Raw genomic sequence first — 12,545 nt, 5'->3', positions numbered from 1 at the left:
TATTGCACAAAATTTGTTTTTTTTTTTTTTTAATGTAATTACACAAAATTTTAATTTGTCAAAAGATTGAGATATATAATGCATATACACAAAATTTCCTTTGGTAATGACATCTTTTAAATAAGTAGCAAAAAGTGAAAAAAAATAATAACATGCTATTTAGACCTATTTTTCAAGAAATAAGTTTTTATCTCATATTTCCTCCCAAATTTTGATCACCCATCTTTAAATTCAAGATCACAATCCATTAATTACTAAACCAGAATCATCTCTCATGGTGAGTATACATCATTACCGCTGATTGATCTAACGGTCAAAATTGGGCCACACCAATTAAAAAAAGGAAATCCTTTTTCAGTTAAATGAAAAAACATAAGGAAATAATGCCAAGGCAAACACTGCCTTAACGATCCAAACCCAATTCTCTCTCCCCTATCTTTCTTCCCCAAATCTGGTTCTCACGTTTGTCTCTCTCTCCAACTATGCGAAGAAGAAACCATGGTTTTTTGTGGTCACCATCCTTTATCAGACAAATCAATTCCACTTTAAAGCATGTATATATATATTTATGGGAATATGAGGAAGCATAAAATCAATTGAAATCAATTCCATTATTTTACCTAGTATTTGGTATTGATGAAAAATCAGAAGAGGATGAAGGAAGAAGAAGATAACAGAAGCAGGAAGAAGACGAACAGAAGAAAAGAAGTAAAAGTTAATTAGGTTTTTACTGAATTGGGTCACACGTATAACTGAATAAAATAATTTTGTATATAACTTTTGTGTACGGTATTTTGTATATGGTAAAACAGAATTGAGTTTAGTAACTTTTTTAATTCAAGTGCTGAGTTAGCACTTACTGGGCAATGACAAGGTAACTCTGAATGACATGGCTTCATCTCAGTCATTGAATCCTCCATTGACAACCTCCAGTGAGAGATGCCACGAAGAGGATTTCTGCTGCCTTGTAAGTGGAGTAACCTGAGTGGACTTTGACTTATCGGTCAATTTGTGACATGTGGCATGATGTCTAAATTTACGAATTTAATGATGCCACATGGTGTGGCACTACATTTCTCTCTTTTTTTAGAGTGAGTTGATCACAAAATACACTGCTCTTCAACTTAACCAACATCACACAATCTTGGTATTTCTTGACATTTTTGTTTTTATTACATCTCTATATGTATTTCCAGATTAAATCATACTTATTTACATTCCATACTAATTTTTAAAATTATGCATGATTATTCCTACTAGCATTAGAATAAATTGGATACTTGAACTGACACAGAAAGACAGATATACCAACACATCAACATGGAAGTTTAAGCTTTTTTCATGGATGCATACAATTACAAGAACAAATTAAACAGAAACAGAACAAGTAAAATAAAAATTGATGAATGAACCATGAACTAAACTTGAAATATTGAGCATTGGATGTTCAATTGTAAAAGGATTACCTGTAATTGATCACTCCACGAAAAGATTGAATTTGTTGCAGTGACTGATGACGAGAGAGAGAGAAAAAAAAGGTGGAGCGAGAGAGAAGGGAAAAGGAAGGAAAGAAGCATTGGTGGGATCCACAAACTTTGATTTTACATTGAAGGCCAATCCGTCAATTTCTAATAAGTGACCTCTTGGCGAAACTTCAAGGCTGTTTTCCCATTAACAGGAACTTGACTTGACTGGAATAATGTGAAGACTATCATCAACTTTCAATGCCTCTTTTTCTTCATTTTTGTCATTTTCAACAATTCTTTTCACATACCATTCACCAAAAAAAAAAATAATAAAAAATAAAAAATAAAAAATGCTATTCTCATTTTCTTTTCCAACACTAACTATTAATGCCACTTTTGTAAATTAATATTCTTTAATTTATGTAAAGTGCCAAGATCTTCACCTTCCACCACCATCACCTCTACCATCATCATGTAAGACCTGACTAAATTTATTTATTTATTTTTATTTTTTTTTTTATTTTTTTTTTTAAGTTAGTACTTACACGTATGTCTTCACTGAGACTTAAGCATCTGACCTCTCTTTGAGAAGTAAGGGCTTAATACGACTAAGATACTGACTCGTTGGTGATTAACCTTTTTTCTATGTGCATGAATAAAAATAAAATAAAAAAAATCAAAGAAAATCATCAATGTAAAACTTGCATAGACACCGATTTTTGCATCATGTGAAAAGATGATACTAAAAAAAAAAAAAAAAAAAAAAAAAAAAAAAAAAAAAAAAAAAAATGGACCAGCTACATCATCACTGCCACAACTGCCTCGATCTGGTACCACCATAACACCACCACCACCCATCAGGTCATTGCCACCTAGGGGTGGCAAACGGGCGGGTTTGGTTAGGATCAAATATGGACATGTTGAATATGGGTTGTGACCCATATTCAACCCACTTGTAACGGATCGATTAACTATGGATTGGGTACAAATGGGTTGAGTCTCTCACACATCACGCATACATCACGCAAGAAGATCCTCTAGCCTAATCAGGTCTCTTACACATCACGCACGAATCCTAGAGACTTTCTGCTGTCTTCACCGTCTCTCTCGTCTCGAAGCGGTGGCTCTGCCTCTACCGCCAAAAGAAAACTTCCCCCTGCCTATCTACTTTCTCTCTCTATCTCTTGCCCAAATCTCACTCCCTTGCTGTAAATTAGAGCTAGAAAATACCTCCTATGCTGCCAAAACTATTGTTTGGAAGGTCCTTACATACCTCAACATTAGTCCAGAAGACTTGCTAATTGTATTTTCTTTATCATGATGTGGATGTATTTTTTGGTTTTTCTCAGCATTTATTGGAAATGGGCTTACTCTAGCCCTTGATTTGTAAAAGGAGGTATACCTCCTTATGCAATTGTATTGTTCATATTTCTTTTATATAAAACACCCCATTCAAGGAAAAAAAAGTACTAGAAAATAGAAGAGAAGAATTCTTAGTAAGCACCAAATCTTCGATTTAAGAAGAACAAAGATGTGGATCAGAGGTAGGCCAGTGATGCAGAGGAGATGATGGGCTGGTGTACAGACCAATGGCACAGGTCAAAGGCTAGGTAAAGGAATGGCATTTCTATCTTCCCCTTCTTAACGCAGTCTCCACCATTCCTTGTTGGGTTTAATTAACAAACAACAACTAGAAATCAAAATTGATCATCAATTAAAGAGAGGGTTTGATCTCATACTTGATTAGAAAATTAAACTTGAGATACCTTTTTGAGAATTCTTTATCGCCCTTTGAGAGATCTGAAAAATAGAGCGTTTTACCCCCTTCTGAAAGTTGTCAATACGATAGGGGTGAATAAGGATTTTAAAACCCCTATATATAACAACAACATGGGGGGACGGCTTCTCTACAAACAAGCATATCTAAGTCTCCCTTCCTATCATGGAAACTTAGATATCAATGGTTAGAAATAAATCACACCAAATAAGTTAAAAAATCACAATCCAACGGTATAAAACCATACTATCAATTAGACCATCAAATTGGAAAGTACAAACCCAATCCATCAAGTATCAATAATCACATTGCAACCCTACTTTAAAAAATGTAGTGCATAAGACCATAAAATAATTTTTATTGTTTATATATATATATATATATATAAATTCCAACAATCTCCCACTTGGTCCATGCACTCTAAGTTTTATAAAATGACACTATGGATTGCAACACACTTTATAAAAGTCGAGTAGCCACTCATTTTTATTTAGAAAACGCAATTATCAAAATTGATGGATTGAAACTTTAGAACACTCTCCTCCATAAATTTCCTCAATAGTGGATCATGAATGCGTAGACAAGTAATATATTAGTCTAAACAGTTCCATGGTCTCAAAACCGATTCCATCTAGGATTCAAGAAAATATAGTGGTTTTACTGTATTTCATGAGATATGTAAACTGCATGTGGTCTAAACGCACACCTCACTATCCGTCCTGCTTTATACCATCACGGTATGTCACCTGAACATATTACAGCAAACTGCCAACCTTCTGTTCAGTGTGAGGGTTTACCGATATGGAGCCAATCTCATATCTAGCCCAAACTATCCCCATAGAGCGTTAACACTCCTATAGGCAAACTTTAGTAGTTATGTTTGGATTTACCAATGTGGTGCCAATTTCACATCTAGCCCAAACAACTTCATGAGTGCAATACCACTCTCAGGCAACAAGAATAACACGTGCACATATCATATACAACAATGTAATAATAATAATGATGATGATGCATCATAACTTTATTTTCATGCAAACAACTGTCACCATAAGGTGTAAATAAACTGAAAGAAAAACAACTGCAATGTAACATGATATAATAGAGAAATCAGACATCATAACACAATGACTATTGAATACCCATCCGAATCACGTGCTCTTTAAATATTTTTGGCTGAAGACCTTTAGTGAGAGGATCTGCAATCATCCTTGCCATATCTATATGGGGATCCTCAATAATACCTTGTTTAACCTTCTCGCACACGTAAAGGTACTTCACATCTATGTGCATATTACGTTTGGTCAATTTTTCATTTTTCACATATTTTGTGACAGCTTCATTATCACAGAAAATTATCAAAGGCTTGTGTATAGAGTCTACAACCTTTAAATCCGCAATAAACTGTTTTAACCACATAGCACGTTTGGTCGCTTCATAACAACTGATCAACTCTGCATACATAGTTGAATCTGCGATAATGGATTGTTTAGAGCTTTTCCATAATACAGCTCCCTGAGCCAACATAAAAATATATCCAGAAGTGGATTTTCTACTACTCGAACAACCTGCATAGTCCGAATCAGAATAACCAACTATTTCCAAACAATCTGATTTCCTGTACACCAGGACAAACTCTTTTGTTCTGTGAAGATACCTCAAAACTTTCTTCACCACCCTTCAATGAGCAATACCTAGATTTTGCTGAAATCTTCCAAGCATCCCAACCACATAACTAATATTTGGTCTAATGCATGTCATAGCGTACATCAGACTTCCAACTGCAGACTCATATGTGGTGATATCAATTTTACTTCTCTCAATCTCATTCTTAGGACATTGTTCCTCTGAAAAAATATCCCCTTTTACAGCTGGAACCTCATCAGGTGCACAATTTTCCATCCCAAAAGTTTTTAAAATTTTATTAATATATGCCTTTTGAGATAAACCAAGTGTGCCTGTCGTGCGATCTCTATGGATCCTAATACCCAAGACAAACTCAGCATTGCCCATATCCTTCATATCAAAATGACTTGATAAAAAATTCTTCGTATCATGTATCGCATGAATGTCATTGCTAGCTAGTAAGATATCATCAACATATAAAACAAGAATAATAAAATGACTCCCACTGACCTTGAGATATATGCATTTGTCTCCAACATTCTCCTTAAACCCATAGCTAGTAATCACTTTGTCAAATTTCAAGTACCACTGTCGTGAAGCTTGTTTAAGCCCATTAATTGATTTCTTTAACTTATACACTTGATGTTCATGTCCCTTAACCACAAAACCTTCAGGTTGAGACATGTATATCTCTTCCTCAAGGTCTCCATTAAGGAATGTTGTCTTCACATCCATCTGATGCAACTCAAGATCATAATGTGCAACAATAGCAAGAATGATTCTTAAAGAATTCTTTGATGAAACGGGAGAGAAAGTCTCAGAGAAATCAACACCTAGCTTCTGCTTGAAACCTTTAGCCACCAATCTAGCTTTATATCTATCAAAATTTCCAAGTGAATCCATCTTGGTCTTAAAGACCCATTTGCACTCCACCGCATTGCGATCTGTAGGTAAATCAACAAGCTCCCACACCCTATTAACATCCATAGAGTGCATTTCATCTTTCATAGCATCTATCCAACTAGAAAATTCATGACTCTCCATGGCTTCATTAAATGAAGTTGGATCCTCCTGCTCGCCAATGTCAACCTCACTAACATACACCTCAAAGTCATCAGGTATAGCGGATCTCCGAGTTCTAAAAGATCTTCCAAATTGATCAGGCTCAGAAAGTGGATTAAAAGGTGAAGTAAGAGGCTGCATATGAGGAATAACTGAAGGGGAAGGATTAGGAGCTTTGAATGGAATCACTGAAGTTAGAATTAAATCTGTAGTAAATGGAATAGACACAGAAGATTGCTCTTCTGTAAAAGAGAAAGTACGATAATCCAAACTCCCACTGGATTCATCATTCTCAATAAATTTTGCATGACTGGTCTCAACAATCTCCATAGGTCTAGAGGGACAGTAAAATCTGTAACCAAATGATCTCTCAGGATACCCAGTGAAATGACAAGTAACAGTGCGATGATCAAGCTTCTTAATATCAGGATTGTACAGCTTTGCCTCTGCAAGACGTCCCCACACATACAAATGTCGAAGACTAGGTCTACGACCTGTCCAAAGCTTGTAAGGTATTTCAGGAGCTGCTTTACATGGCACCCTATTAAGAATATAAATTGCCGTTTTAATAGCTTCTCCCCAAAAATTCTCAGGTAGTAAAGAATGGCTCATCATACTGCGAACAGCATCTTGATGGGTGCGGTTTCTCCTCTCTACAACTCCATTTTGTTCAAGAGAACCAGGTGTGGTATACTGTGGCACTATACCTTGCTCCTTGAAGTACGAGACGAAAGGACCATGATTCACACCTTCCTAATCCATTCTCCCATAATACTCACCACCTTGGTCCGATCTTACAATTTTAATCTTTTTGCCTAACTGTTTTTCAACTTCAGTCTGATAGATCTTAAACATGTTAAGTGCATTGGACTTTTGGTGTATTAGGTACAAATAAGCAAACCTTGAGAAATCATCTATAAAGGTAATAAAATACCTTTGTCCTCCTCAAGAAGCGATAGGAAACGGACCACAAATATCTGTGTGAATAAGGCCTAAAAGACTAGATGACCGACTAGCCTCAAAATTACGTTTCTTCTGCATCTTCCCCTTGACACAGTCAACACATAAATCAAAATCTGAAAAATTTAGTGGTCTTATAATCTTATCCTTGACCAAGCGTTCAAGTCTCTTTCGAGAGACATGCCCCAATCTCCTATGCCACAACATAGATGAATCCTCTTTAATAAAAGCACGTTTTGATCCGGAAGGTATCGAATCCACAGAAAAACAGGAAGCAGGTATATGAGAATCATCTAACAATAACTAATATAAACCATCAATTAAACAACCATGTCCAACTATATTATTACCATAATGAATAGTAACCGATCCATCACCAAAAGAAAACCGAAAACCTAAAGCTTTTAGTCTTGAAACTGAAAGTAAATTACGCCCAATAGTAGGAACATAAAAAACATCCTAAAGTTGTATGGAAAAACCAGTGTGTAACACTAGCGAAATCGTCCCAACAGCTGCAACATGAACCGCATCAGCATTACCCAACACCAATTTCTCCTCAGCCCTGGGTTTTCTCTGGCTTCGAAATCCCTATGATGAACAAGAGATATGAACAGATGCACCCGTATCAATCCACCATGTATAATTAGGCTCATTTACTAAGTTGGATTCAAATATTACCATAGCAATTCCCATACCTGCTTTGTTTTTCTTTAACCAATTTTTGTAGCTGTAGCAGTCTTTCCTTTGATGTCCTTTCTTCTTACAGAACCAACATTCATCATTCGCATTTACATGCTCAATGCCTTTTCCTTTGTTGTCCTGCTTTCCATTTTTCTGAATTGTCTGATTCCCTTTCTTGCCTCCTTTTAACTTGAAGTTATTCCTACTTTTACTGCTTATGGCAAGATGAGCCGACACAAATTTAGCACCCTTGAGCCGCTCTTCCTCGGTCACACAAAGTGCCAATAGCCGATTAATATCCCATTTTGTCTCTTGTGAATTATAATTTACCTTAAAAGCATCAAAAGATCTAGGCAGAGAATAAACCACCATGTGGACCAATAACTCATCATCAAATGTAATTCCCTACTCTCTGAGACCATTAACCAGCTTGCATATCTTATAGATTTGCTCCCTCACTGAACCACTGCCATCATAACTAGTTGACATAAGTTGTGTCAAATAATAATACTGAAGTTGCTTCTTGGTACCCATGAATTGCTTCTTAAGTAAATCAAGAAGCGCATTGGCAGTATCAAATACAGGAATACCACGACGAATAGTCTCACCAATAGAAGCACGGATCAACCTGATGGCCATGGTATTAGCCTTAGTCCACTTAGCATGCAATAACTTTACTGCTTCAGAAGACTATTCAGTGATTGTAGCGGGTTTCTCCTCATAAAGTACAAACTCATAGTCCAAGAAACCCAACATAATATCAACACTTGTCCTCCAAGTAGTATAGTTCGAACCATTCAATAGTTCAATCCCTGTGAGCAGTCTTTGAATAGCGGAAGCGTCCATAACTGTAATACATGTTATATCAAATAACACAAAAATGAACATATAAAATAATATGTTACAGCTTTAGGGATTATTTCTTTAATTCGTGCTTGGGGTTTTAAGCCGAATTTATCAGGGTGTTTTACTATATACAAAACTGTCCACCCTGCAAGAACATATAAAATGCCATCTAAAAAACACCTTTTGGCAGAATTTTAGATTTTATTTTATCCCAAACTTGCAATCAAATCACACATAGACCTATTCGATTATACTTGAATTGTTACTAAACACTTCCACTACCTTTTGGCAAGAGGGTTATTTAGTTATAATCCAAACACTCTCAAATATTCTACTCACTTATCCCACACTAAGACATTGATCACCTTTTGGCTGAACAAATACCCTCATGTAGGTAAGTGCACTATGAGACCTCAATAAAACCAATGCTTTAAAATTTCAAAATTAATAACCTCTATGAGTGTGTCACTTTTTAGCAGGCATCACTCACTTTGACTATTAATTTTGAAATGGTCACTTTATCGGTCTTCATAAACCCCCATGAAAGACCTTATCTTTAGAAGTTCCACTTAAAATTATATATATAGCACACCCACGAGGTCATGCAATTTCATCACCATTATATGGAATTTCTATCAATAAGTCAGTGAGCAATTTAATAAATAATATATGAAATTACTTCCTCATATATATAGAATAATTTAAAGAAATAATTAAATATTATCACTCTATACTGTACATTATTACAATCAAATTTATTGATTTTGTTTATGATTCGGTGTGCACACAGTATAGCAATATATAAAGAAAATAATATATATATATACATATATATATACACACATATATAAAGCATTTGTTCCTTTTATAACATGGAATCATTATTGACTTTTCAAATCAAATTATAAATCTCGCACTCAAATCAGAGAACACATACACACACATATATATATATGTATCTCGTTCGACGTGCACAAGAATAACAATAGGAAACCAATTAGTGTTAAAACTTATTGACACTTAAAAAACAATCAAAGAAAAAACAAAAGTTTCCTCGTTCGGCATACTTTGAATAAAAACAGGAAACAATTGATTCGTGTATACTGATACCAATTGTTGGTTTCTCAAACAATATTTATAATATACAATAAAATTATACACGAATATCTGGAAAACAAACATATAACCGATCCAAACAGTACAAAAACTCATGTACACAGTTAACGATCAATATAAATTTATTTATTTATCCTGTCTTTAATTTAAAATAATCTATACTGTGAATTTTAATTCACTAATTTTGATTTCTACAAACCCTAACCAAGCTCTGATACCAATTGTTGGGTTTAATTAACAAACAACAAGTAGAAATCAAAATTGATCATCAATTAAAGAGAGGGTTTGATCCTATACCTGATTAGAAAATTAAACTTGAGATACCTTTTTGAGAATTCTTTATCGCCCTTTGAGATATCTGAAAAATAGAGCGCTTTACCCCCTTCTGAAAGTTATCGATACGATAGGGCTGAATAAGGGTTTTAAAACCCCTATATATAACAACAACAAGGGGGGGGAGGGAGACGACTTCTCTACAAACAAGCATATCTAAGTCTCTCTTCCTATCATGGAAACTTAGATATCAATGGTTAGAAATAAATCACACCAAATAAGTTGGAAAACCACAATCCAACAATATAAAACCATACTCCCAATTAGACCATCAAATTAGAAAGTACAAACCCAATCCATTAAGTATTAATAATCACATTGCAATCCTACTTAAAAAAACGTAGTGCATAGGACCGTAAAATAATTTTTATTATATATATATATATATATATATATATATATATATATAAATTCCAACATTCCTTTGCTGAGCATTTCTATCTTCCCCTTCCTAACCCAGTCTCCACCAATCCTTTTGCCTAACCTTTGACCTGTGCCAATGGTCTGTACACCAGCCCATCATCTCCTCTGCACACCAGCTTACCTCTGCTCAATCCGTATCTATCTTGTTCTCGCATTAAAGGTTTGGTGCCTTTTAAGAATTCTTCTCTTCTATTTTCTAGCTCTTATTTACAACATGGTATCAGAGCAGGAGTAGGTCATGTGTTCAAACCTCACCGTCAACCTGATTTAAAATTTGAAAAACATGTTGAACCAAAAGGACACGTGAGGGGTCGTGTTGAAGTAATTTAAGCTTTTGGAGTAGATGGTTAGCACCTCTCTATATCACTTCTTTTTATATATCACTTTTCTCTATCTATGTCGCTCATCCTTGCTTCCACTGGATCAACTCGTTTCTCTCTAAAATGTCGCACTATTTTTTTCATGGGCAAAGAATTCTGAAGAACATAGCAATGAGAATTGGTTAAAAAAGGTAGCCTCCAATAACTTCTCTAAATTGATGGATCAGTCAACTCTAGCGGAAGACCATCGCTGATGGTGACATAACAGATGTCTATACTGGATTGACAGGCTCTGGCAAAGAGGTTATCTTTGCCGGCACCAGCAGTAGGTGGTGCTGAAAAGGTATCAAATTCTATTCATTTTTTTATTTCCAAAATACAAGAGTATGCTTATAAAGTATGTACAGAAAAATCTATTCTCGGAAGGTAGTCACTGCCATACACAAATCTAGGCTAGAATTATTAGAATAACATAATCAGTGGAAACCAAATAAATAAATAAAATCTCTATAATCTCTCCACAAGATCCTCTATTAACAACTCATGCCAACACCCCTCCTCAAGTTGGTGCATGGATGTCTCCAATGCCTAACTTGTCCAGTGAGTTATAAAATAACTTGCTTGAGACGGCCTTTGTAAGGATATCTGCCAACTGATCTTCTGATTTTACAAAAGGAAATTGAACTATCTAAGTTTTAAGCTTTTCCTTGATAAAATGTCGGTCCATTTCAACATGTTTTGTTCGGTCATGTTGAACTAGGTTTTGTGCAATCACTATAGTCGCTTTATTATCACAAAATAGTTTCATTGCAGAACCGGATGAATAACCAATTTCTTCTAATAGCCTCTTTAGCCAAAGAAGCTCACAAAGTCCTTCAGCCATGCCTTTAAACTCAGCTTCTGCACTAGATAACGCAACCACCTTCTGTTTCTTACTTCTCTAAGTAACTAGATTGCCACCCACGAAAGTGAAATATCCTGATGTAGACTTTCTGTCAATAATACTCCCAGCCCAGTCAGCATCCATATAACCATCAATGTTTAAATGATTATATTTCCTAAACATGAGTCCTTTTCCTAGGGAAAACTTCAAGTGCCGTAAAATCTGAAGCAAGGCATTCATGTGATCGTCATTAGGATTATGCATGAATTGACTCATTAAACTTGTAGCATAGGCAATATCCAGTCGTATATGGGACAAGTAGATTAGTTTTCCCACAAGCCGTTGGTACCTTTCTCTATTCGTGGGTGTTTGGTTCAAGTGTTCTCCCAATCCATGATTTTGAACTATTGGCGTACCTGCAGGCTTACAATCAAGCATTCCTATTTAAGCTAGCAAATCAAGTACGTATTTCCTTTATGATAGAAATATGCCTTGATTTGACTGAGCTACTTTGATACCCAGAAAGTATTTTAATCCCCCAAGGTTCTTCATTTCAAACTCGGTTGCCAGATGCTTCTGCAAACTAGAGATTTCCTCCTCTTCATTTCCTGTAACTATCATATCGTCAACGTAAATTATTAGAGCCGTTACCATCCCTTGTTGATGCTTCAAGAATAGAGTATGATCTGAATTGCTCTATTTGAAACCATGCTTCCTCATAGCGAAGCCAAATCATCCAAACCAAGCTCTAGGTGATTGCTTTAGTCCATAAAGTGCCTTCTGCAGTTTGCATACCATTCCAGTTTGTGATGAGGTTATAAAGCCCGGTGGAATGTCCATGACACTTCTTCTGCTAGATTCCCATGAAGAAACGTATTTTTTACATCAAACTGATGTAGTGGCCAATCTAAGTTTGCAGCGAGAGACAGTAATACTTTGACCGTATTCAACTTTGCTACTGGTGAAAACGTCTCCTGATAGTCTATACCATATGTTTGAGTATATCCTTTCACGACAAGTCTCACATTGTATCTCTCTATTGACCCATCTGC

At 35.5% G+C, this 12,545-nt stretch overlaps 1 protein-coding gene across 1 annotated transcript; it reads right to left on the bottom strand.

Annotated features, from left to right (window-relative positions):
- Positions 1-11,550: 11,550 nt before the first annotated feature.
- On the bottom strand, positions 11,551-12,114 carry LOC132301463 (uncharacterized mitochondrial protein AtMg00810-like). Its single transcript, XM_059798712.1, has 2 exons — positions 12,012-12,114; positions 11,551-11,909 (listed from the first exon to the last, which is right to left on the bottom strand). The coding sequence occupies exons 1-2, from the start codon at positions 12,112-12,114 to the stop codon at positions 11,551-11,553; spliced, it is 462 nt and encodes a 153-aa protein (XP_059654695.1).
- Between the last annotated feature and the right edge of the window lie 431 nt (positions 12,115-12,545).

This window comes from Cornus florida, unplaced genomic scaffold, assembly GCF_030987335.1.
Source record: "Cornus florida cultivar Cherokee Brave unplaced genomic scaffold, ASM3098733v1 CherokeeBrave_3.0.0_Hap2_Chr03, whole genome shotgun sequence".
NCBI lineage: Eukaryota > Viridiplantae > Streptophyta > Magnoliopsida > Cornales > Cornaceae > Cornus > Cornus florida.
The sequence above is the reverse complement of the archived record's forward strand: the minus strand, read 5'-3'. Positions and strand labels throughout refer to the sequence as shown.

Bases quoted from the DNA above. Each gene is read 5' to 3' on its own strand.
- LOC132301463 (XM_059798712.1), bottom strand. From the start codon at position 12,114: ATGATAGTTACAGGAAATGAAGAGGAGGAAATCTCTAGTTTGCAGAAG. The intron at 11,910-12,011 runs GTATCAAAGTAG...GTAAGCCTGCAG, and splicing joins GGGATTAAAATACTTTCTGG to GTACGCCAATAGTTCAAAAT.